At 29.0% G+C, this 26,208-nt stretch overlaps 1 protein-coding gene across 1 annotated transcript in view; it reads right to left on the bottom strand.

Moving 5' to 3' along the window:
- The window catches only part of LOC129961781 (protein turtle homolog B-like), a 56,404-nt gene that overhangs the window by 6,202 nt on the left and 23,994 nt on the right, over positions 1–26,208 (bottom strand). The window contains exons 4-8 of the mRNA XM_056075347.1: positions 23,708–24,010; positions 22,164–22,454; positions 20,031–20,309; positions 9,349–9,648; positions 6,652–6,771 (exon numbers count right to left, since the gene is read on the bottom strand). Of these exons, the coding sequence (XP_055931322.1) occupies positions 6,652–6,771; positions 9,349–9,648; positions 20,031–20,309; positions 22,164–22,454; positions 23,708–24,010 (1,293 nt within the window). The remainder of the gene's footprint in view (positions 1–6,651; positions 6,772–9,348; positions 9,649–20,030; positions 20,310–22,163; positions 22,455–23,707; positions 24,011–26,208) is intronic.

The following is a 26,208-nucleotide window of genomic DNA, read 5'->3' as shown; positions in this document are numbered from 1 at the left end:
ATGAGATGAATTTTATTCTATATAAATATGGCACTTAATATTGGATTCAAAATAACGAAATGTGTGAATCTTTTCTGAAATGAGTTATGACATTAACAAATTGTTTTATTGCACATGTAAATTCCTATTGACTAAGAAATCAGTGATGAATTATAAAATTCCAAAATTGTGTAAATTTAAAAAAAATGCAATTTAATTATTCGAATTTTTTTCATATAGAATGCTGCAAATGTATTATATTTTCATGTGCTTTCCTCAGTTAAAATGCAAGAGAAATGATGCATTTGGCATTTTGTGGTTCAATTATTTTTCAAGTAATAAATTATGACATGGGTTATTTTTATAAAATTATTACTATTATTATTATTAAATTATTATTTGACATTATAATATGTTACAAAAACATTTGACAGTGAATATGGGAAAACAAATGAAATTATAAATGATAAGTATAAAAGATGTCAGTGCATATTTACTGAAAACTCTATTTTACTATTTGACCATTTCTTGACCTTCAAGAAACATGCACTGAAACTGGAAATTAATTGGAAGCAGTTCACATCGTATTTTCGAAAAATCGATTGATTGAAGTAATCGGTGATCTGGGAATAGTTAAGACTAGTAAAAGACTAGATAACCATTAAAAGCAAAGGGGAAGTCTATTTTGAGAGAAGAAGATTTTTTCTCTTCTCCTTTTTTTGGAAATCCATCTTACTTAATGTCTACAATGTTTGGAGCAATATCTTAAAATAAGCATTAAACATTCAACATATAGCTAAAAGTAATTGGGTTTTTTTGTTCAGGTTTCTTTTTGTAGGAAACTGCATCGGTAGGGGAGATTCTGTTCCCTAGCTGGCAGCAATTCAGTTCCCGATGTAGCACACGCTTATTCTAAACTAGCTGCCTTTGGCGACCAGCCGGTTCGCCGATCTTAAAGCTAGTTAAAACTTTCAGTTAAAAATTTTATGTACTTGTCTTTAATTGCTTCTTCAAAATATTTTTAAGCTTCAAATTTTGACAGTCATATGATGCACTCATACTATTAAACAGGCCTTAAGCCACAATGTACTATGTATCTCTCTAATCTCCTATCAGCTCCCGTAAAATTCCAACTTTAAATTAAAATGGAAATGATTAAACTGCAATCAATATAAAAAACATTTTATGGATATCACGTATTTTTTTTAAATGAATACTGAAAGCAGCTTCGATCAGCAATACAGTCTTACGTGCACTACAGAATAATTTTCGTAATTTATGTTGTATCTTAACACGTTGATGGACAGTAATGCCATAAGTACTGACACCAAGGTTGTATTGTCCATCAACGTGTTAAGAAATATTCTACAAAAATTTCTCAGATTCATCATAAAATTCAATTTTTAGCTTTACTTTCAAAAAAAATTTAAATGAAGTTAATAACATTATTTTATTTTGTTTTGTTTTGGTCTATAAATGTACTTCAAAAAATTAAGAAATATAAATTTTATACAGTCCTTTGGTTCTAAGAAATGCTATTCTACGAAATATTCTTGACACTGCAACTTTTAAATAAATAAATGAACGATTATATCTTCTGCTATCAAACCTGATCGATTTATGAAGTTTTGAATAAAATAGTTTAGAACAATCAACATTTTCATAATTTTATGTCAGTCAGTCTTGAGAAATCCTGGACGCTGATTGGGGTATCATATTTGAGATAGTCGATGAAATGGTCTAATACTACCCTTTTTTATTGAATAGCGATATTCAAATATTCATAAATCCGTAAGTTTTAGACATTGATTTAGTTGACTGGAATGCAACTCTTTTTATATATAATATTAGCATGTGAAAATATTTTGTTTAATATGATTCACAGAGCAGAGGATGTAGATAAAAGTTAAACAATATAACATTATATGTAATGTAACCGGCGTTCTAGCATAGGAGTAGCGTGTCTTCCCCGTGATCTGGGGGTCCTGAGTTCGAGTCCAGGTTTGAGCATAGTTGTTCTTCCATTGTGCTATCTGTGAGATGTGTGAATGTGCCCTCCTATAAAAAAGGGTTGTGCAAGCGAATGAGTGATGCTTGATTAGCAAAGTTGTACTCTTGACCCAACTAAAATAACCGGCTTAAAATCGATGTCTCCGTAACAGCGGGCTTGTCCACGGCAAGTGCCATAAGAAACAACAGAGTGTAATATAATTATTTACTTCATTTAGACCATTTTAATACATATATTTCTATTATAAAAGGTTTACAAATTAGCCGTTTGGGTCCTGAATTGGAAGGATATATATTAAACCATTTTTATCTTAAACAAATCTGTTTTATTAAATTAATAGTATCGATATTGTAAAAGATATAGAAAGTTTTTCTTTGCATTTACTTTATATAAAATATCCTACTTCATATTTACTTAATTTCATGCAAACACGTGCTGAAAATTATATCTTTATATGTTTCATTTGCAATAACAGTTGATTTATATTTTTAATTTGAGCTTTCGTCAATAAGACACATTGATGAAAGCTAATAGTTAAATAATTTTTCCCCATGCACGCGTGACTTGCTCGTGCAAGTTAAATTTTACTTTTATTTATTTTATTAATAAATTGTTGAAAAATATATTAAATTCATTTTTAACAATTCATTAAAAATAAAAATTTAATTTGTTGGCTAAAACATTCCTATCATTAAAAAGATAATTTTTCGATCTTCAATATGATGTAAAAATCAATTTTGTGCTTAATATTTTCGGAGGTTAGTGCGGAAAACCTTAAAAATTTTCGCTTAATTTTTAATTAATTAACATTCTAATTAAAAAATCGAAAAAAATAGCTCCGAGGTGCACATTTCCGACCTCCAAAGTATACGTATACAAAATTTGGTAACTATACGTCGAACGGTCTGACCTGTAGAGCGCCAACACACACACACACACACACACACACACTGAGCTTTCTTATAAAACTGAGTTCCAAAGATTGTCTATACTTATAAGTTATAATAATATTGGGGGGGAGGGAATTTTATAAGATTATCTGTCAACCGGCTTTTTATACTACTCTTGATTATAATTGCTCATGCTTCAATTATTGCTCATGCTATTACCAATTTACTCTACAAGATTAGGAAAATTGTCCTTAACATTATGAATTATTTAAGAATTTGGAAGAAAAAGTTTTTATGAAATTAAAATAAAGAACAATAAATTTATTTTAGAATTCAATTTCAATGATTGAATAATATAATTTAGGATCGAAATATAAATGACACCATATGCATCAAAACTCATAAAACTGCATCTCAAGCATTTCGAACATAAATATTCTTTTTAACCATACTAGTTATAATCGAAAGTCCTTCAAATATTGAAAAAGAAAAACGTTTTGCAATTATTTTTAAAAATAATCATTTCGACGGATGAACAATATGTGTTCATGCTGATTGTTTCCATTACGGGCTACGTTAAATGTCAGTTTCCTGAGTATAAAAAAATTAAACAATAAACAAAGATAATTTATATGACTTTTAATGAGACTTTTATACCTTCAGAAATTACGAAATTTCATTGCTTAAGTGATTTTAAGCAAACCAGGGAAGCTCGGAGAATTTATAAACCAACACCATTTTTTTAAAAAAATTCAAGAAATTCATCGGAAAAATTTTTTTCAGAACGATAGATTCAATAGATATTGATTTTAAATTCTGTTGATCTTACGTCTCCTGAAGTTTTATTTCAAACATTCTACAGGAGAATATATTCAAAAAAAACCAAAAAATGTAATATATTAGATATATGTTGAAACTTTTGTTGCAAAATAAAATCTTAATCCTCTGACTTCATAATTTTTTTTAAAATCATTATTTAGAACCGATGTTTGCTAATAGGTTCAAATATTTTTCAAATAATGAGAACTGATACTGTAAGGTACACGACAATAATAAGTTGCAATAAAAATCTGCAATCGAAAAAATAAACACTCTAAACTGCGAAAAACGCGGAATGCAATAGAAAATGGATTGATTGCCAGCCCGCGGAAATTGCGGGATATGCAGCTGGTGGGTTAAGAATCTGTTTGAAAAGCACGAAAACTCTCCAAAACCAGATAGACTCAGAGTTTATACTATATTTATCATAATAAATCAGCAAACTAATGATGATCATATTTATTTAAGAGTCCAAAAAAAAAAATTACAGAATAAAATTAATTAGCGGAGCTCTACTATGTCTTTTCCTACTCCATGTCTGGTTTTGTTATTACAATGTGATTCTAGCAAGGACAAATGAGTCTGCTGCAATAGTTGTAGTTAAATATATTAAGAAATCACCTTGGAAATATAATCTTTACTGTATACTGAGGTTATAAACTCTTCAAAGCTTGGATGGTGCACATCGGGATGAATCAACATACCAAAGCTATATTTCCCCCATTGATTTCTCCCATTGATTGACCAAAGCTATATTCCCCCCATTGATTTCTCCCATTGATTGACCATAGCTATATTTCCCCCATTGATTTCTCCCATTGATTGACCAAAGCTATATTTCTCCCATTGATTTCTCCCATTGATTGACCAAAGCTATATTTCCCCCATTGATTGACCAAAGCTATATTTCCCCCATTGATTGACCAAAGCTATATTTCCCCCATTGATTGACCAAAGCTATATTTCCCCCATTGATTTCTCCCATTGATTGACCAAAGCTATATTTCCCCCATTGATTGACCAAAGCTATATTTCTCCCATTGATTGACCAAAGCTATATTTCTCCCATTGATTTCTCCCATTGATTGACCAAAGCTATATTTCTCCCATTGATTTCTCCCATTGATTTCTCCCATTGATTGACCAAAGCTATATTTCTCCCATTGATTTCTCCCATTGATTGACCAAAGCTATATTTCTCCCATTGATTTCTCCCATTGATTGACCAAAGCTATATTTCTCCCATTGATTTCTCCCATTGATTGACCAAAGCTATATTTCTCCCATTGATTTCTCCCATTGATTGACCAAAGCTATATTTCTCCCATTGATTGACCAAAGCTATATTTCTCCCATTGATTTCTCCCATTGATTGACCAAAGCTATATTTCCCCCATTGATTTCTCCCATTGATTGACCAAAGCTATATTTCTCCCATTGATTGACCAAAGCTATATTTCTCCCATTGATTGACCAAAGCTATATTTCCCCCATTGATTTCTCCCATTGATTGACCAAAGCTATATTTCCCCCATTGATTTCTCCCATTGATTGACCAAAGCTATATTTCTCCCATTGATTTCTCCCATTGATTGACCAAAGCTATATTTCTCCCATTGATTTCTCCCATTGATTGACCAAAGCTATATTTCTCCCATTGATTTCTCCCATTGATTGACCAAAGCTATATTTCTCCCATTGATTTCTCCCATTGATTGACCAAAGCTATATTTCTCCCATTGATTTCTCCCATTGATTGACCAAAGCTATATTTCTCCCATTGATTTCTCCCATTGATTGACCAAAGCTATATTTCTCCCATTGATTTCTCCCATTGATTGACCAAAGCTATATTTCTCCCATTGATTTCTCCCATTGATTGACCAAAGCTATATTTCTCCCATTGATTTCTCCCATTGATTGACCAAAGCTATATTTCTCCCATTGATTTCTCCCATTGATTGACCAAAGCTATATTTCTCCCATTGATTCCCCATTATTTTAAAGAGGAGTGGTCCAACTTAGAATACCGTTATTCTTTGCCTCTGAGAATAAAATATCGTTCGTATTATTATATTTCCCAGATCTTCAATGAGGTGGACATATCTTGTTTGGCCTGAGTTGATTCATAGTTTTTGGGAAGGGTTATTTCGATTATTTAAAATGCTACAATCTTTAAATACTACGACCATTTCACTAAAAATCGAATCGCTTGTACATCATAAAACATAGGAACTTTAATCTAGAATACCTATATTTTAAGAAATATCAACGACATGTTTATCAATTTAATTCCGATAAAATAAATTCACATTTGGCAAAGATATAGCATTGCTTTGACAGAAACTAAACTTGTTGATGCAACAAAATTATAATTGAAAGTCTTTAATCAAAATAGGAACAAGCATCATGGAAGGAAAAAAAATACAATCATTAACACGTTCACCGCCACAACTTAAGCTTGTTATTGTGACCACATAATTAGATTACGGGTTCTATGATATATCGTAATCACAATATAGATTGAATTATCTAATTATTTAGATGTACAATTAGAAAGTCAGTGTGCCATATGGGTGGTGATACTCATGGTGTGAAGGTGTTAAACTGAAGTTGTTGAAATGGAAACGTTAATTTCTTCATTTAAAAAAAGTTTGTGTAGATTAATACATGATTGGCAAACTATATAGTTGAATGAAAATATTTATTAGCAATCATAAAAGCATTTTGTGTTTATTAACAAATTTTGTGGTTAAAAATTAAACATGATTAAATTTTAAGGTTTCCATTCTGCTAAAGTTTTTTTAAAAATATGCTTTAAAATAATTATGACTTCGCTTATAACATTTACTTCCTCTTATTATTTTTAGAAATTATTCCATTAAATTATAAAAATAAATTAATGAAATTAAAATATTTTCTCACGAATAAAATATAATATCAAATATTTACCTGCATTATCTTGTAGCTTACGAGCGATTAGGACCAACCCATTCACGGAAAGTAAGAAGAATACAATCACAATAACGCCAATTAGAATTCTCCAAAGGATAACTATTTGAGTTTCTTGCGCTAAAAAAAAGGAATTGAAAACAAAATTTTGTGAATATTAGAATTGGCTTGATTTCATGAATTCAATAATATCAGGAAATACTTAGAAATATTTTCGAGTTATTTTTAGAGTAAGATATTGAAATCAGCAGAAAATAAAAATGCAAATTTTAGGAATTGCAGTAGAATCTTGCTCCTCCATATACTTTTCGAATAAAAAATTAAATATTTCTACTGATTTTATAATAAAATTAGGATGAAAATAAATCAGAAAAATATTTTTTAAAAAAACTCTCAATGGAAACTGAAAAAATGCAGGAATATTCACTTGATTTTACTTGTTAGACAAATTGTAGAATTACAAAGAAATTTGTGTTTCATAAATATAAAGTTTAGTAACTTCTGAAAACAAAATACTTATTACGTGCATTTTAACACTCAATTTCTTAAAGTATGTGAAATGATATAAATAATTAAAGAAATAATGAGCTTAAGATTTTACAAAATATTTAATGAAATATGAATATTTTTATTCATCAAGAGAGATCTAATATTCATTAAATTTTTAGCTCAATATTATTGCCAGCAACTGTCATCTTTCTTCTAGCCATTTTGAGAAATACCAGAAATTCGTATTGAGTTAATAAATAAATAAATAATTAAAAATGATTCACTTCTCATTATTTTTCTAATTTCTATTTAACAGTGTATTTTTATAGATATAGGCATTATTTTATAGGCATTAAGCAGTGTATTTTTATAATTATTTTGATTGTCATATAATGCATTAAGATATCTAAATTGGGCTGATAAATAAATTGTATATTAATTTATTTTATAGTAAAATAGTTGTCAATTGACTAATTTTTATTCTTTAACATTTAATTTATATTTAATTATTAAGTTAACTGTTAACCATTAAAAATAAGTTAACTTATTTTTAATGGTTAACAGTTAACTTATTTTTAATGGTTAACTCATTTTTTTAGTAATTAACTGCATCTTTTTAATTATATCCTTTTTTGGTATTGATATAAGGAAAAGTAATATAAAAAATTTCATGAAATAACTGTAAATATGCCTATGATTTATAAAATAAAACAATAAAAATCATAAAATATTTGAATTACGTTCTAAAACAATTTAGTTAATAAATGACTCAAATAATATTCTGCCAAAAAAAAAAAAAAAGGAAATGGAAATCAAATACATTAATTCTCCTGACATTAGCAGAGTTTGGATTTCAGAACTACTACAAAGCTGAGACAAATATCCTATTACAACTATACTTAGTTCATAAATCAGACCCGATTTTGACAGATCTCATACACGTGTAAGAGATTAAGAGTTTTCTTTTTTTATATATTTCCTTTTGTCTGTAATTTTAACTTATGGTAGAAATTATCAATCTTTTATACCTTTCAAACAACTAAAAATCTTAGCCTTATGTCGACCGCTTTGTTAAAGAGTGGAATGCTGTCATAGAAAATACTCACAATAAAATGGTGCTGAGTCATATAGACTCTTAAATTCCACAGCATCTTTTTGGAAATGTACAGTTGAAGATATTAAATTTAAACGGTAAATTAATAAAAAATAAGCAATAAATTGGGAATTCTGAAACCTATTTCTTTAGTTTTCCTTATATTTAAATCTACTTTGGCATAAAGCAAGGAATTCGAATGTTTTTGTTGTTATCGTATGTGCTTTGCTCAATTTTAATTATTGTTCTGCTTTATAAACTTACACGTTAAATATTGACTTTATAAATTAAAAAATCATTTTAATGATCTCTTTAATTTTATAGATAAATTGAATTTAACTAATTGTTGTTTATTCATCTGAGTGTCTGATTGATTTTACAATCCATTTTCAAGTTGTTTATTGCAAATAAGTTGTTATTTGCAATTAACAACTTATTTGACTCCTATTTATATATTCCTTCTACATTTTTCCATTACATTTCTATTGTAAACCGATTTATGTGAGCTAATGTCTATAATCATGAATTTAAACCTGTCATTTTTGAAAAAGTAATTCCATGACATATCTTAAACAGATTTCACAATGCTTTTTAACTAATAAATTATATATAACATAAATAAATTATAAAATCCCTGAAATGACTGTCTTATGCAGTAAAAAAATTAAATTTATTCTCTGCTTGCCAACAGTTTTGCGAAAAAGAAGGTACCCGACAGTACAATATAATTTTAAACGACAAAGAAATATCTCCTAAAATGTAAGCTTCGATTGTTTCAGAAGCTAGAAAATATTAATAAAGGAAAAACAATTAAACGCATACCGCAAAAATTATTTTTTTAATCGATGTTTTACATATTTTCATAAATAGCACGAAAATATGTTTAATGTTATTCTTTTAAACTAGATAGATATTAAAATTTAAATTACATACCTTGCACAAAAGTGAGGACCAATACAGAATCATAATAGATATTTATATATGATAACATGGTATTTTATTTGGAGGACAGGATTATAAACAAGAATTTGGCAACATAATAGAAATTAGAATATCAAAATAATTTTTGTGACATAAAATTTACCCGTCAGATTTCAATGAATATTCAATCTTACCTGTTCTCCGCTCTGCAGGGTGCAGTGTTGTTGCAACAAGAGCAACGGAATGACTCGCCCCTTTCACGTTGGAAGAATAGACCAGAAGAACATAGGAAGTTCCTGGAGATAGACCATCTATTTTAAAAGTAGGGCTTTTTACCTGTGTCACATTATACTTAAGCTCTTCTTTCTTTGAGCTATAGACTTCTAAATGAAACACTTGAAGAAGGCTACCATTGTAACCCGCCTCACATTCAACAGAAAAGGAATGAAGGGTCAAGTTGCTTACAATGCAGCTGTGGGGAGCATCCGGAATGCCTAGAAATATCGGAAAAGTTCTGATTATAAAAACAAGTTAATTCCTTCAATAAATATCTGGTACTAACATAGAGAGGTAAACGGTTTTTTTTTCACAGAAATTTAACTAAATGTGATACTCAAAGTTAAAATCTCAAAAGTATTGTTTTATAAAATTTCGAGCTTTTTCTTGCATTTGAAAAATTTAGATTTGATAAAAAAAGATCAATAATTTATACTCCATAGAGTAGAATCATCATTATTAGCTCAATATTTTATATAAAATCTAAATCCAATATTAGTTACTCATAGCAATTTTGCTAACTAATGCATTAATTATAAAGAAAGAACTTTGTATCGACAATTGCAAACTACCGCATGCTTATTAAGAATATAGATAATTCTATTTTTCAAAGAAATTGGGAAATTAAGTATTTTTATTTTCGCATTGTCATGAAAAATAAAACTGGAATAGCTGTCATACCATTAAAATTATGAACTGAAAGGAAATAGAAATTAGAGAAAATAGAGATGCTTTAAGAATTCATGGAGATTTTTCCAGTAATTTTTTTAAAAAATTATTTTGGAGTCAGAAATTAACATAGAACAAAAAATAGAATTTACGGGCAGTGCGGCTCTATGAAATTTCTTAGTTTAGTGATACGCAACATTCATCAACTTTAAACATCTTGTATTAAACTTTCTGAATTCTCGAGATAAATTTAAATCGCTTTACGCTCTTAAAAAAATGATCACCCCTTTCCTTGTGTATTAACAAGGACCAAAAGAAGTGAAGTAAATTTAACATATCTATTTCCCTTTTAAAACCACAGCATTTCTTAAATAACCTAAAGTTTATAACCAAAGTATCATAGAGTAGTGTTAGTTTACATATCATTTTGTAATACGTATTTGTGGCTGAAAAATAACGTTATGGTGAATTATTCCACGAAGCATCTAATTTTCATTTCTCTTTATCTTGTATCCCCTAATGCTTAATAGTAAAGATTATTAAAATAATGTAAAATCGTTTCTGTAAGTCTATAAAAAAAGTTACGCGCTGAGATAGAATTACTCGAGGAAATTATTATTATTATTATTTCCGATTTTATTTAGAACTTCCTTTTAAGATAAATTTGAGATACTCAGATGCAAAAAAAAAAAAAAAATTATGATGCCTTAGATTCGCGTATTTGATTTCTTTTCTTTCATGAAACATATACCTTTATGTCACAAAAGAGGCGGATTTACCAATATTTTCATTTGAGTATATTATATTTTAGGCATAAAGTATTTTTCCGAATTTTGTTTTATTAATTCACAAGTAAATGAAATACATAATGTTCATTTTGTGTGAATCGCAGTATTGAAATTAATTCAATCTATAGGAATGAATCGTTGCCAATTAATGTTTCATTTCTTTTTGAATCAAAGATTGCCAGAAATAATTCTATTTCTAGCCTAGCCTTATATAGAACAACTACCACGCGAAACAATAAATCTTGCGTTGTGTGAGGAATACTATTTCGCTATCTCCTCATATTTCGCCTCAGCTGGAAGAAAACGTGCCATCTTCGGCTCTAATCGATAATCCTCCTTTTCTTGATGGTCCTCGTTTATCTGCCCTTTTCCTTGCCATATGCGAGTCGGCCTCGAATTCTTGAGTGTCTTCACCTAACAGAACCCGGATTAACACAGTATTTACCAAGATTATGCAATTATTCGCCGAACGTTTAAAACGGGTTTTCCAAAAAGAGTGAACATCTTTTTAATATTCTTACCTTTATCTAGCATTTATGATGTTACAAATATGCTGCAATTGTTTCCACTCTGAAATCAAATATTAATGATAGGTATAATAATGAGAAATATCCCTAGACATTAGAGACCTGCGCGCCAATGAATTTTACAAAGGACATGGTAGGAGGATCTTGGAGTTATAAGTTAAATGGCATTTGCGATAGATCTGATATGATCGCATGGTGAACTGTGTAGATTGATAGTAAAAATAATATTAAATTAGTATTACTCAATATTTTGAGATGAAAAATATTCGAAATAATCGAGGTTTTAATTTTTTTATGCGTACGGTTTTCCAAAAAGTATAATTTTTGATTTATTTAGGAATTAAATAATTTGTGATGAAACATACAGGAAACCAAAATTTAACCGACATTTTTTTTTAGCATTTAGTGTTATTAGGTAGATATATTTGCGACGTTTTATATGAATTTCAGTTTGTATTGATAATTAATTAAATAATTCAATAATTAACTACCATATGTCTATTTTTTAATCATTACTACTGACATATGTATGCTATTTAAACATATAAAACTGATGTAATGCATAGAATGGAAAGATTTTCTAAAAACAAAAGTTGCTTGTGAAAGCATTCTCAGTTTCCATTTGTTATGATTACTACTATAATTGCAGACAGATTTAAATATATAAAGTATATAATTATATTTGTAATTTCTTAATTATTTCGACATATGAAACTCTCTTAGAATACTCGTCATTTTCTCGCATAAATGTCATTCAGTGGTCCAGGAACTGTGAAATAATTTATATAATGAATGGAGTTTAAGTTCAATAAAGGGTCAATAGGAAAAAGTCAATAGAAAATTGTTCGATCTTTTGATTAATCCACAGTTTTCCGATTAAAGTATAGAAAAAAAAATTAGTAATGAGTGAAAATGAATTCTTCCAACAACTTTTCTGTATGATTTTATTTTCAATGATTCGACTGCAATTGTTTCCAATATGAATAGTTCATTAGCGATATGAGATTTTATAATCCATGATCCTTTCTTTTGAGCAAAGGATATGAAAAATTTAAAACTCAACATTGTATAATTTATCTGTTCATTAAGTAGTTAAATGAATTCTAGTTTTCACAATTATTATGAGATCATGAATGATGGTTTCCTGCTACGAAGGACAAACAAAAATTAAGCATCAGATTTAGTGTGATTTGTACAGCCTATATCCTATATAAAATGTTATGGCAGTAAAAATTGTAAAACTTTGGAAAAAGATATTGCCTTGATGATGGGGGGTCTTAAAAATGAAATTATAAAGCACAAATTTAAACCAGCGGGTAAGGTCTCTGTTACAATTCTGGGCCTATAACCAACTGTTATCCTTCTAGGTTCATAATCAACTCTGTTATACTTTAGGGTAAACTAACCCAAACTTTAGTAAAGCAAGCAGTGAAATTTTTGTGTTAAGAAGGCATAAAGATGAAAGTAGTTTCTTAACAAATGACTTTTATTAAAAATCAAGAATAAAGTCAATGTGCTCGTCACTGGAGCATCAAAATAATAAGTTGAATAATAAAAACTTAAATCAACATTACCAGACCTCAGATTCGGACCGTCTAAAATAACTAATCGGCGTAGTTAAAATGTTGAAGCAACATACGGTTGCACAGCCAAACAGTCGACGCTCTTTATCTTAGAGCTAAAACACATTTCTCATATTCCCTATCCTTCTCCTCTCCCGAAACTACGACACGAGCCGAAATTGAAATAGTCGCTCGATTTGCATTGCGATTGTTGCCAACCACAAAACTCGCAAAAAGGTCGGGTTCGAATCATCGGTTTGTTTACTTTCATTGAGATCATGGAACGGGATTGGAAAAACAACACAAGGACCGTAAAATTCCGATCCGAAAATAACTTTCGCATGGTCTTTCTTTAAATGTCTAACAGTCTCCCTGAAACTTTCTCGTGAAATCTCAAATAAAGGTCTTAGCCTCCTTCACCCAAATGAAACTCTGGACCTTGTGTAAGGCTGCGAATTCTTAGTAGGTCATTAGAAAATAATAGTTGTGAAATATAGATTTTTAGTGTGTGTGAATGTTGCATTTTTTTTTTTTATTCTGGACGACTTTCTGCCTGCCGCTAGACACCTAAATTTGACAAAACACTACAGTTGTGGTCAGTAGGTAACATACCAGATTACATTCCTTTAATTCACTGTGTTTATGTCTTGTTGCGTTTACATATATGCGAAAGTATAAAACGTTGGTATTTGGCAAATTTGTTTCAAAATTTAATAAGAAGTATTTATATTTTAGATGCTTAATCTGTGTATGAAATTTTGTCATTTCTTTGCTTTCATAAAATTTTAAAAAGAAATCCGAAATATTTTATTTCTATGAAAAGTTAAAAATATGTGATTTCCAAGATCAACTCTTAATTCTGTATGCTTCTTTTCTACGCAACCCCATATTCAGCTACCTTTACAAATTAAAAATTTAAGATATTAAAAGTACTACAACACAATACAAAATAAAAATATGTTGAAAAAAAAACGATTATCAAAATCAACGTTTATTTTTCCAAGTACATGTCTTATTTTATATTTTTAAGTTCAATTTTAAATAAAAATTATTTCTTGTAATTTCTGGGTGTAAATTGCAATATATAGTACAAATGTGTTTAGCAGAAAATGGAAATGAATACTTAATCGGCTAAATTTATTTATTCAAACATATTTTTGATTTCTGTTGGAGCAGATGTCATCGTAAAAACAAAAGTTTATGGCTCTTTTTTTTGTTTTTTTGAAAAATGCTGGTACGTAAATTTTATAAAAATTCTGTATATTTCCAATATCATATGGTTCACTACCTTTATATTTGCATTTATCTCTTTAAATGCTTAATTAATTAATTAATAAGGAATATAATCTTTGTTCATATAATCTTTTTGTAATCTTTCGTATAATCTTTTTTCAGATTAAAATTTCAGTTGGTTACCACAACAAATAATTAAAGTAATTACATAGTGAATTGCACACGCACACACACACACACACACACACACACACACACACACACACACATATATATATACATATGAAGGGTGTTGCCGAATTCGACCGACAAATTCAGAGAGGTGATAGTAGGCATCAAGAAGATAAAGAATCTACATACAACATGGGATCGACATACAACAGGAGTTCCTGTCGGAAACTCTAAAAAATTTATAAAAAAATAACAAATGGTTGTTTTTCAACTATGAATTTTTTTGTAAGTGAAAGCACATTCTTAAAAGTTTTTTTTTTCTTCATGTTGGTAACATACGGATTTGATGATCTAGGGGATCATAATTCGTAGAGGATAGTAAAAATGTTTTCAACATAAGCTGTCCCATTTTTGTTTCCCGCGCCCTAAACTGTTTTTGCTAACTGGTATGTACTTTTCTTTTTGTTTTCATAATTGGTTGTGAGAGGTATTATATGGTTATATTATGTTATTGTATTTTTGCTTATTAGTGATCGTATTCTTTTAATTTATTCTTTTGTTTCTTTTTTGTAAAAATGGTGTATCTCTTACGCCTAATTTCAGGGAATTTTCGGGTTACGAGGAGTCAATACTGTTGGACAATTTAGTCTGGATTCCTCACAGAAAAAAATCCCTTATTTTGAATCCCTGCCTGAGGGTGACCCTTGAGAAAGTCTTCAGGCAGGATTCTTATTTTATTTTGTTTAATTTTGATACTTTCTTCGCTATTAAATTGGTTTTTATTACTAATTGTCTAGATTCATCTGTGTTTTAGTAGTAGCTGCATTTGCGCTCTCTAAATACAATGGTGCTTTTTTTTTGTTTTAGTTTGATTCAGAAATATTTTTTTTTAGTTTAGATTCCGAAATAATTTAGTTTCGTTCCCGAAATAATTTTAATTTTAGATTGTTTCAATAATAGGTTTTAATTACCTAATGCTTATATATTTGGTTTAATATATATATGATACGGCCAAAGCCCGAAATCGACCAATTCGCGAAATGGCTTGGGACGATCTGCCAAAGTAGGAAGAAAGAAAGCAAGAGCAGATTGTTTTATACCCTGTTAAAAATGAAGTATTTAAAAATGAACATTTCTGTGCACTGTTGTTTTTTTAAGTACAATTGTTTAAAAAAAGAGTTCAAATATAAGTGACACCTCTGAGTTAAAAATAAGCTTGTAATATATAAAAATATGATATCGTGTTATTCTGTTCTCATATTAAAGCCATAATAGAAATTATTCAATGAACGTATATGCTGTAGAAACGTGATAGCGTGAATAAGATTAGATTTGCACCCTTGAAAAAGACGAATTATATCTTGAGCAAATGTACTGAATATCGTGTAGGAAGACAAAGGTAATTTGAGTAATCAATTTGTCAACTACTTTTAAGGTTGATCCTTAGTCTTTTTCTGCTCCATAGACCTAATGTTAAAGATCCTAGATCACATTGTCTTCCGAAATATCGCCTCCAAAAATATGAAATTTTCTGCAAAGGCAAATAATTCAAAGGGCTAATTAAAACAAATATAAAGCAAAATAGTTTTGTTGTTAACATTATTTAAAGACATTTCTTTGTTAGCGTCATCTGTCGAATTTCACCTACAACATGTCCTTATTTATATTTTATACATAAATGTCATTATATTTATTTTAATTTACTCTTTAATATTGTTTTTTTTTCCTTGTAAAAAGTTCTTATTTTATGAATCGACATTTCAGAAGAGGATGCAGTCTAGAAAAATTAGCATTAGGTCTATGGAGTAGAAAAAGACTGACAATCACCCTTAAAACATTTCTTGGAACACACTACGCTTGTGCGATTTAGCCAAGTTGGCAGCATAATGGGCTGCAGATCGAATGGCCTGTGTTCGAATTCCTCTGGGTTCAACCATCGCAGTCGATATCTCTCTTTGCAGATTTGGAAAAACACATACTCATATTCTAATCCCTGCACGTATTCAAAAAGTGCGTACACTCATTTCTCAAATTTAAGTCTTGTACTCGCAGCTATTATAATAACATGAAGTTCTCCAGAATGATTACATTTTACTTATAAGTTACTTAAACTTATTTTTAAGTATTCTGTATAATTTGCCACCTACCGTCAATCTACCATTATCACATCGGGCTTTGGCCAAACCTCTTGATCAAAATGCGATTTGGCCAGCCATTTCCCGAACTGACCGAACTTCGGTCGTAACACACACACACACACACACACACACACACACACACACACACACACACACACACACACACACACACACACACATATATATATATATATATATATATATATATATATATATATATATATATATATATACATACAATCATGGTGGAATTGGAGATTAAAAGTGACATCGTCTTTAAAATGAGATCTGCAGTCTCCATTCGGGCTTGAGCAATAAAACTCACATCAGCATAATGAGAAGGAAAATAAGTGCATAAGTGGAAATGGAGAGCATTAAGGTTAATAAGCATTAGAAAATGAGGCTAATCCTAAATTAAAATAAAATGTTGCCTAAAATGTCCTAATTAAAAACTAAGCGAAATATATTTTATTTGGCATGAAGAACATCAATCGCTAATGGCTTTTAGCTTCTTTTAATTTAGGATGCACACACATAAGCAAGAGCACTTACAAGATCAACTACACATACTTGTAGAACAATCACACGAAAATAAGAATCGACAAATTAGTTAGAATGAAACCTGTTTCGAAAAAGTTATTATAGAGTGTAGCCAATCATTAGCCAACCTCAGTTTCTTTTTCATATTTTCTGACTCATAGTCCCAGTCTGGATCTCTTGTTAGTGTAATAGAAGAAGAAAAAAAAAATCATATAGTTCTTTCAAAGAAAGATGATAATGAATGCTATACATAATTAATTTTATTTACCTGTAGCTCATATAAAAGTACATCCATTTTTTATTTATTTTCTACAAGCATATTATTTCTTGATATTTGTCCCACGATTACCGATCGCCGTTTATTTTTCAACCCGAAATTTCAGTCAAAGAAAAAGAAAAAACAATTCATTTTTACAAAATATGTACCTACTAATGACATTCTTGATTTAATTTATTATCATTCTTGCCCCATTCGTCCTAAAGACTTTTTCCCAGACTTTAACAATGCCGTCTCCAAATTAAATTTCCTGACAAGACATTTGAAAAAGAGAGCAAACAGAAAACTCAATAAGTCAGTTGAGAAAGATTAAATTGCTGCAAAAATGAATTATGCTTTAGCTTGCACTTGACTGTTATTTTTCTTTTGCTAAGTTTCTTTTCTAAATATTATCACATATTTTTTGCAAACTTCACTTTCTTAAACTTTTACTTTGAAACAGATAAATATTTTAGAAACTATTTCTTTATACACTTCTTTTTGTTCATTCTTGTTTTATTTTCTCAGGTAAGTTACGTTTCTAAGATCCGGCAGCCTTAAAGAAATATGTGAGTATGCATATTTTGAATTAAAATTCTAAATAAATGTATTTTTGTCTATTCAGTTCAGAATGTGTTCATTTGATAATGTGTAACGTAAACTGATATAAATATAAAATATATAATAAATAGATAATAGACATAGCTATTATAAACCCGGAATGACAAATGCAAAAATTCCTTTAAATAGAATTGAGGAAAATTTATTAATTACTGATATGGTCTTAGAGTAATATCTAAAATTTTGCTGCATCAAAAGCAGCTGGTTTAGTCCAGCTGCTTTTGATAATAAAAGTGTTTGCTATATGCTAATGAAATCAAAAATCGTGTAATTAAGATCTGAATAAATATGGATATAAAGAAATGAGATAGGCAAATTTCTTAATGCAACCAGGAACTTTCAACACACACACACACACACACACACACACACACACACACACACATATATATTGCATATAAGAAATGCGTCGGTCTACATCGCAATATAAGAGCAAAACAGAACTTTTCCATTCGGTGGTTTTTACTATGAGATTCTGATAGGGATTTCTTTGACGTGTGTAGTCTTTGAAAAGGAAAATGTAGGTATCTTTAAAATAATGTTGTAAACATTAAGGGTTTTTATCCTTCTCTCGGAGTGCAGGAACCTGCTGAATGCAACAGTTTTCTAGAGCGCTTGTTAAAAGTAAAGAAATGAAATATGTAATCGGATCAGAAATAAGAGAACATTTTAGAAAGTAGTTAATATGGGTTAAATTAGATTTTAAAATATCATTATATAAACGTGTGTTCTTGTTTATTTCTCATCTATGGGCCTAATTATCATAATTGCTATTAATTAATAACCGTTGTGATAAATTGCATTAAAGATATTCTAAAAATATAAAAAATAGCCTTTTTTTTGCTAATTAATATAGTTATTTACACTAAATTTTGTATTTGAGAAAGAAACTTTAAAGTAAATACGTGTAATAACGTAAATCTATTGACTTTGGAAATAAAATTGCTTAATATTCATAATTTAAAAAAGAAAAAAAGAACTAAATGTAAGAATAATTCAATGTTTTCTTTTCTTATAATGTTTAGTTTTTAGTCAAGAAAGCCTTTTATCTAATGAAAATAGGAGTTGTATCATGGTGACTTTTATCCCATGGTCATCGTGCAGATTGATGGATACTCGTCCCAATATCTTCTGTGTTTTCCTAATTTTCAAGAGTTTGCTGATAGAAGGCATTTCGTACATTTATAAAATCTTAAAGTATTATCTTTAGACACTTGCCCTTAAACTGCTAAAATATATGTGCAGTTAGAAGATAAGTATAAAACTATAGAAATTTTTTGAATTTTTTGGAGTTAATTTTAAAATTTAATGAATTTATATAATTTTTTCATGTTTTAAATGGTGGATTTTTAAAAATAATATTATTTCATTCCATTTATATAACTATTTTCATATTTTTTTCCCATGTTAGAGAAATTAATTCACAGGCTCTTTGATTTAATTTTTACTTTCAGTCAAAGAAATTGAAATGAAAAACATCAATGCAAAAACTTTTTTTTAATTTATTAAAAAAGTAATAACTTTGTTGGTCATGAGGACCAAAATTTATTTTCATGAAATTACCTGATTCGAATTGATATTTAAATGCTTTATTCAGAATTTTTAATTGATTTTTAATGCATTAGGAAAATAATAGTATATAGATTATAAAAAAAAATGCCTTATTTAGTAATTGAACAAATGTAGAATAAAAACTTTATAGAAAACTTAAGAATGATATATTTCTTATAGTTTTGCTATCTGCATCGAAATTAATAACTGCAAATCAAATATTACAATCGTTTAAAATAGTTTCGTTGAAATTTTAACGAATTCAATAAATGCCCTAGTTAAATAGTTTCAAAGAATTCATTTTTTTTCAAGAACCCTATTAAATCTCGAAATACAGGGAATTAAATAAGTTTATGTGCAGAAAAACGCCAAGAAATATTAATACGATTCCCTCAAGGAATAAGCATAGAGAATTTATTTTTAAAGAAAAGAAATAAACTATTTATGTAAAATGCAATTTGTAGATATCTATATAATTCAAAATGAAGAAATAAAAACTCGTTTTAAAACAATTGTCAAAGGAGAAAAAAATAAGAATACATACTTGCAGCAAACAACTGGAATTGACAAGGAGATTCTTGAATGCCGACACTATTTTGTCCCCAGCAGAATATGACTCCATAACCCGAATCAGTAACTGGTGAATAATTTAGAACATACAAGCTGCTCCAGTTTTGAAGGATTACTATGCCTTCCGAATTTTCCAGGGACCACAGAAATGATACATTATTAGGGTCCGCATATACATCGCACGAGACATTTACTGTCTCTGTTTCAGATATGACGAATTTCTGTGGATCGTGTCTTTTACATTTGGGAGTATCTGTAAAAGAAAGATTAATAGCTTTGTGTTTTAAAAATATTTGATTGAAGAGAACAGAAAATAGAGGAAGGAAATTGTATTCGCCAGCAGATATTTATTTTAAAATGTTAGTATTTTTTTTCAGAGATTTATAGTCTTATTTCTGGGATTAGATTTGAGGAAATGGGACTGAAATGAAATTTTCCGAGAATCTAAAGAGCAAAATTCATTAATAGTTCAGAACTTGTTTCTGTCTCCTAAATCTAAAGTATAATTACGTGGAGAGTGATGGCGGTGGTAGAATGTCCTTATTAAAATCCAACATTACGCTTCGCCTAATATCCAACTCTCGACTTCTATAATTCTATGGTGACAAGTAAGGTATGGCAGATAACACAAAATTGAAAACAGAACAGAAGTTAACTTAGAAAGTACAAATTATATTAAGCATATAACCACAAGTGTAGTCACAAGCAATAACAAAAAGTAAGTGAGAACAAATATTGCGATGGTTAACGGAGTGTCCGCCTCGGATTTAAGGCTATCTTCAATTATAGCAGAATTATAGAGACCCTGGCGTTGTAATTGGCCTGGATTGTTCTTAGCTACTAGTCAGGAGTTGAATGAATAGCTGGTCTTAAATCGACTGCAGTGATGCTGGGTAAGGATGAAAGGGGATAACTTCTAATAACTCGTATAAGCCATATTGATGGAGAGGCGGAGGGAATGAAATGACAGTCAAAGAAATAGTTTTTGCTTGCCAATATGCTGTGGGAGTTCATTCAAAGATTTTTTAAAACACTTTTGGAATGGGATGTTGAATACTTTCTATTATTAGGTGGGAACCAATAAGCAGTGCTCTACTCTGAGATGGGTGGTAAAGGTACCTCAGGAAGTGAAGGGGTTAAAATTTTTTTAGGGTTATGGGATTGATGTTAGAAGGGTTGAATAAGAGTTGCATTTCGAGGTCTTTGAATTTTACTATTTGATACGTATTTTGCTGCTTCGGGTAGTATTTCATTTTCATTGTTGTCTAATTTATTTTACAAGATAGTTGAGGTTTTTCTAGATAGTTTCATTGAAAGATTGCAGTTGTAGAGAATTAAGCGAGAGATTATGTAGCGCCATGCTTTACAAATGATTCGAATAATTCTATTATTGATTTTTTGTAAAATTCTTAAAGTGCATTCAGCTACATGTCCCCATACAAGACATGAATACATAAGTACTAAACGCAAATAGGCTGTAAAAATAAGCGTCTTTATGTCGCAGTGTCATTTTGATTTCCAGACAATGAAAGGGAAAGTATATGTGACTGAATATGGAAATTTTATTTTGTGTAGTGGAAATAATTTTTTCATGTAAATTTACATCTTAAAATTTTTCCAAAACATTTTTCTTCCAGAGAATACGTTACAAGTTTGTTCTGCTTTTTAATTTGGGGAAAAGAAGTGAATTGTTACAAATGGAACATCGCCTTTAATTACAGTGCCATTTCGCTATTGGCTAATAGATGATAACAAAATGATGAACGTAAGGCACGCAAACATGGCTGAGGATAATTTCAAAAATGTAAGCTCGCTGATAATCCTTATTAAAATGCATTAGATTTAGGACAGGATATTATCAAAAGTAAATGAATTTTACCATAATTAGAAAGAATATGTGCATACTAGGAAAAATTAAAATAGTATGAATATGCATAAACGAAGACAAATATGTATTGGAAACCAAATTTCCATTTCCACTTAATGTCATATTAGTCAATGCTGTATACTAGTGAAATTTTCTGAAAAAAAATGACATTCTGAGTGACTGTGTCCTTTTTTAAGGCTGAAACAATATTTTTTGTCATAAAGCAATAAATTTACTTACATTTGATAGTTAGATGAATTGAGTTGCTTGTTCCACGATTGACGAAGTTTTCTGCAGAACAGTGGTATGAACCATTGTGTTCTCTTTTGGCTCTCTCAATCACTAATGTCTGATTGGTGATTAATATACCTAAAGGTTCGATGGTTCTCACAGTATGTTTCCTAAAATACCAAGTTATATCATACACAGGCGGATTGGCTGAAATAGAACATTCCATATGTATGTAATTGTCTTCGATGATATCCATATTTTTTGAACTGCCATTGACTGTTAAATTTACCACCGGTATAACTGCAAAGAAAAAAAATATAATTGCGAACTTCTGAAATCTTTATCAAGTTGGCATTATCAAAAAATTAATTTTAGATTTTTTTTTTTTTTTACAAAATACATAAAATTATGCTGAAATACGAATGATTAGTACTTTTGTAAATGTTAAGGTATAATTAGGTAATAATTTGAAAATTCTTATTAAAGAAATAGAAAATATTGAAATTATAATGCTGCTACTTTCTGCAAAGAATAAATCTTGATTAGGCATTTCAAAAATTTCTGAAAATTAAATAATTTTCAGTATAGAAATTTAGAAATTCCTTTAAAACTAGAAGTGTATATACTTTCTGAAATTACAGGAAAACAAATTAATTGCTTATTTTTTCATATTAAATTTATCCTGAAAAGTGAAATTGTAAATTATTCGGCAGAACTGTTTCATTATATGGCATATTGACTTAATCTACAGAGAGTGATTTCTTACTTAAGAGCGTCTGGGATAAGAGCAAAGACCGATTTTTCAGTCATTTTGAAAACTATAAATGTGCTTTTTTTTGCAAGGGTTTGATGCTCTAATACTGGACTCACAAATAAATAGCAAAGATGGATAATAACTTATTTCAATGCAACATGCACAGAAATAGCATAAACAATTTGTTACCTACTTTGAAAATTCGACTAAAAGAAGATTTAAGATATTTACTTATTAAGCAACGATCATTACTAAAAAAGTGCCGCAAAATGTTTTCAATATTTGCTTTAATTATGCCGGATACGATTAATAATATATGTATAAAACCATATGCATTAGCTAAGCATACAAAATAATGAGAAAAAAGCTCTTACATATTTTACAAAAAAATTAAAAATTAGAAAAATGATAAATTATTTTAGATTAATATTAATATTTATTTTTTTTTAATTTAACTAAATCATATAAATCTAATTCTACTGAATTATGTAGCCTTCATTTTAAATTTTACTTAAGAAAATTTGAAACTTTCTTAAATTATTACCTATTCTAAAGTTAACTAATTTGGAATGGTTGAAATAGTACAGGTGATTATTTTCTAATTTATTTAAGGAATTTCCTTCTTCAGAAATGTATTTAAATGCTTAACTATTGTAAAATTAAAAAAAAGAAAAGAAATTCCCCTAACGACTGGATTCTATTCACTAGGAATTATAGTAATGAGATTTACAGTATAAACACATATTCATTTAAATATTTTTATCACAATTCTAGGAATCAATATTAAAATACTGCTTACAATGAATATTTAGATTTAGAGTTGTTTCTATAGTTGTTTTCGGAATAGCAGGATTAGCAGCTTTACAAGTGAGAGGTCTGCCGTCATCTTCCGGAATAGGTACAAACTGCAATGTGTTGGTGGTGATATTTCCATTTTCCTCGTCGATTTCTTCACTAAATCCAGAAGTAATTTTGTTTCCACCGAGCCACCAGCGAGTTATTGCAGGGGGTCTGGATCCTTTAGCTTGGCATTCTATGTAATAACGCTCCCCAGCCAGCATCGGATGATTCGAATCAATGATTTCCACGTGTAATGGCAACACTAAGAGAGTAATGGAGATAATTTTGTACTTGCGAGGTTTAAAAAGTGGCTTTATTTCAATGAGAATGAAAATACTAATAATTTATTAAAAAAAAGTGGTTACTTGATAAATGATTAACATGCAAAATAAAAATGATGTCATATTTTGTTTGGAAATTTCATTTCTTTATCTATTTAATCCATAAAATCAGAAAAAAATCAATTTTCCAGAGAGTAATGATTCGGTAATAAATAGCGTTTGAATAATCTGTATTTGGATAAAAATAGCTTTATGCACTGATTCGTATAGAGATAATTTTCACGAAACATTAATACTTTTATACCTTTAATTAAAGCATTATTTAGTATTAAACAACTTATTAAGATGATTTAGATTTTGAAATTTCAACATTCAAATATGAAAAGCTCCAGAATTGAACACATAATTAGAATTATCATATTTATGGACAATAATTGTTCACTACACAGCATTTTTTTGGAAATATTTATGTTTCTTATTCGGTTTCCTTAATATAGAATTATAATTATTATAGATTTATTTATTTTAAATCATAGCTATTGAAGCTACTTAAACAGCATTGTAGCAAGCATAATTATGTTGGAAGGGGTTTAATTAATTTTTTTAATATATGCATAATCAGATGGACAAAACATGCTTCCTGAATGATTTAATGAAGCCCATCCAGTTTTGTTATATTTTTGGGTTCATTGAGTTCACAGGTCCAGAATAAAAAAATATAAGAGAGATTCGAGACCATTGTAAGATTTTTTTCGAAAGCAATTCAATAATTTTAATTATAGTACTATTACTAGTATAATTCACAATTATAGTAATAATATGTCAAATTTTGTAATCCTAAATTACTGTGTGTTTGAGTCATAATGTTCATGCGCACAGGCATATTTTTCATCTAGGAATTTTCACAGAACAATCACATTTCTCAGTTGCTAAAACATATATATATATATATATATATATATATATATATATATATATATATATATATATATATATATATATATATATATATATATATATATATATATATATATATATATATATATATATATATATATACAAAAGTATTAAAATCAAGTTAATAGGAAAAACAAAAAAAACAAAAAAACAAATAAAAATTGAACCAAAAAAATATAAAAAAGAATCCGGCCTGAAGACTTTTTCAAGAGTCACCCTCAACTTGATTTTAATACTTTTGTATCAATTTATCTATGTTTTAGAAGTAGCTGCAGTTGCGCTCTCTAAATACTATGAAGTTCCTTTTTGGTTTTAGTTTGAATAGGTAATAATTTTTAGTTGCGATTTCGAAACTGTTTTGTTTCGTTTTCATTTTAGTTTCTTTTTCAAACTATTTCTTACTATAGATTGGTTACTTATATATGTGTGGGCAAAGGTAACGACCAGCATTGATATGTGAAATATATTTATTAAGATTAAAGGAGAAAAGATAAAACATTACTACATAGAACATAAAAGATACATGAGCGTGAGCTGCACGTCTTGCAGTCTCACTGCCCAACTCTCGTCTGCCAATAATGGCGGGAAAGCATCACATGATTAATGACGTAACGCAGCATGGCGCCATACAGGATACGAGATCTGTCAGCGCTTCCCACATATATATGATTTAAATTACAGGGCGAAGAATGCTTTTTTCCTAAAAATTTTTTTCGTCATTCTTGTTCGTTGTATTTTTTGTTATTAGGTCGACGATTGCACAGTTAAAAAAATTTCTTTCTCTAATTCAAATAGGTCTGCAATTTGTAAATTCAAGCTATCTCAATATTGATTTATCTAACATCTACTTTGCATATTCCAAAATGAAAAAATGAAATGAAAGATTTAGTCAGCATAAGCCATTTATTACAAAATGCTATATTTATATTTTTTTGTTTTGTTTTCGTCTATAATTTAGATACGTTTCAATGTCTAAAATTTGATGCAATGTAATACAAATTTGGTTTCGATCCATAGATATCCGACTGAAATAAATATCATTGATATCTGGACAAGTTCTTTTTAAAATAGCATTTCATTATCTTAGAAAGTGAAATCTATATCTCAATGTAATCTAAATTAATTGTTTATCTAATCCCATTTATATCTTAAATTTATCTCCCCAATAACTTTAATTATTTTACTATCTGTAAATTGACGTTTATTTCATGATAATAACGCC

This window comes from Argiope bruennichi, chromosome 2, assembly GCF_947563725.1.
Source record: "Argiope bruennichi chromosome 2, qqArgBrue1.1, whole genome shotgun sequence".
Lineage (NCBI taxonomy): Eukaryota > Metazoa > Arthropoda > Arachnida > Araneae > Araneidae > Argiope > Argiope bruennichi.
Note: the sequence above shows the minus strand (reverse complement) of the source record. Positions and strands in the feature narration are given on the sequence as shown.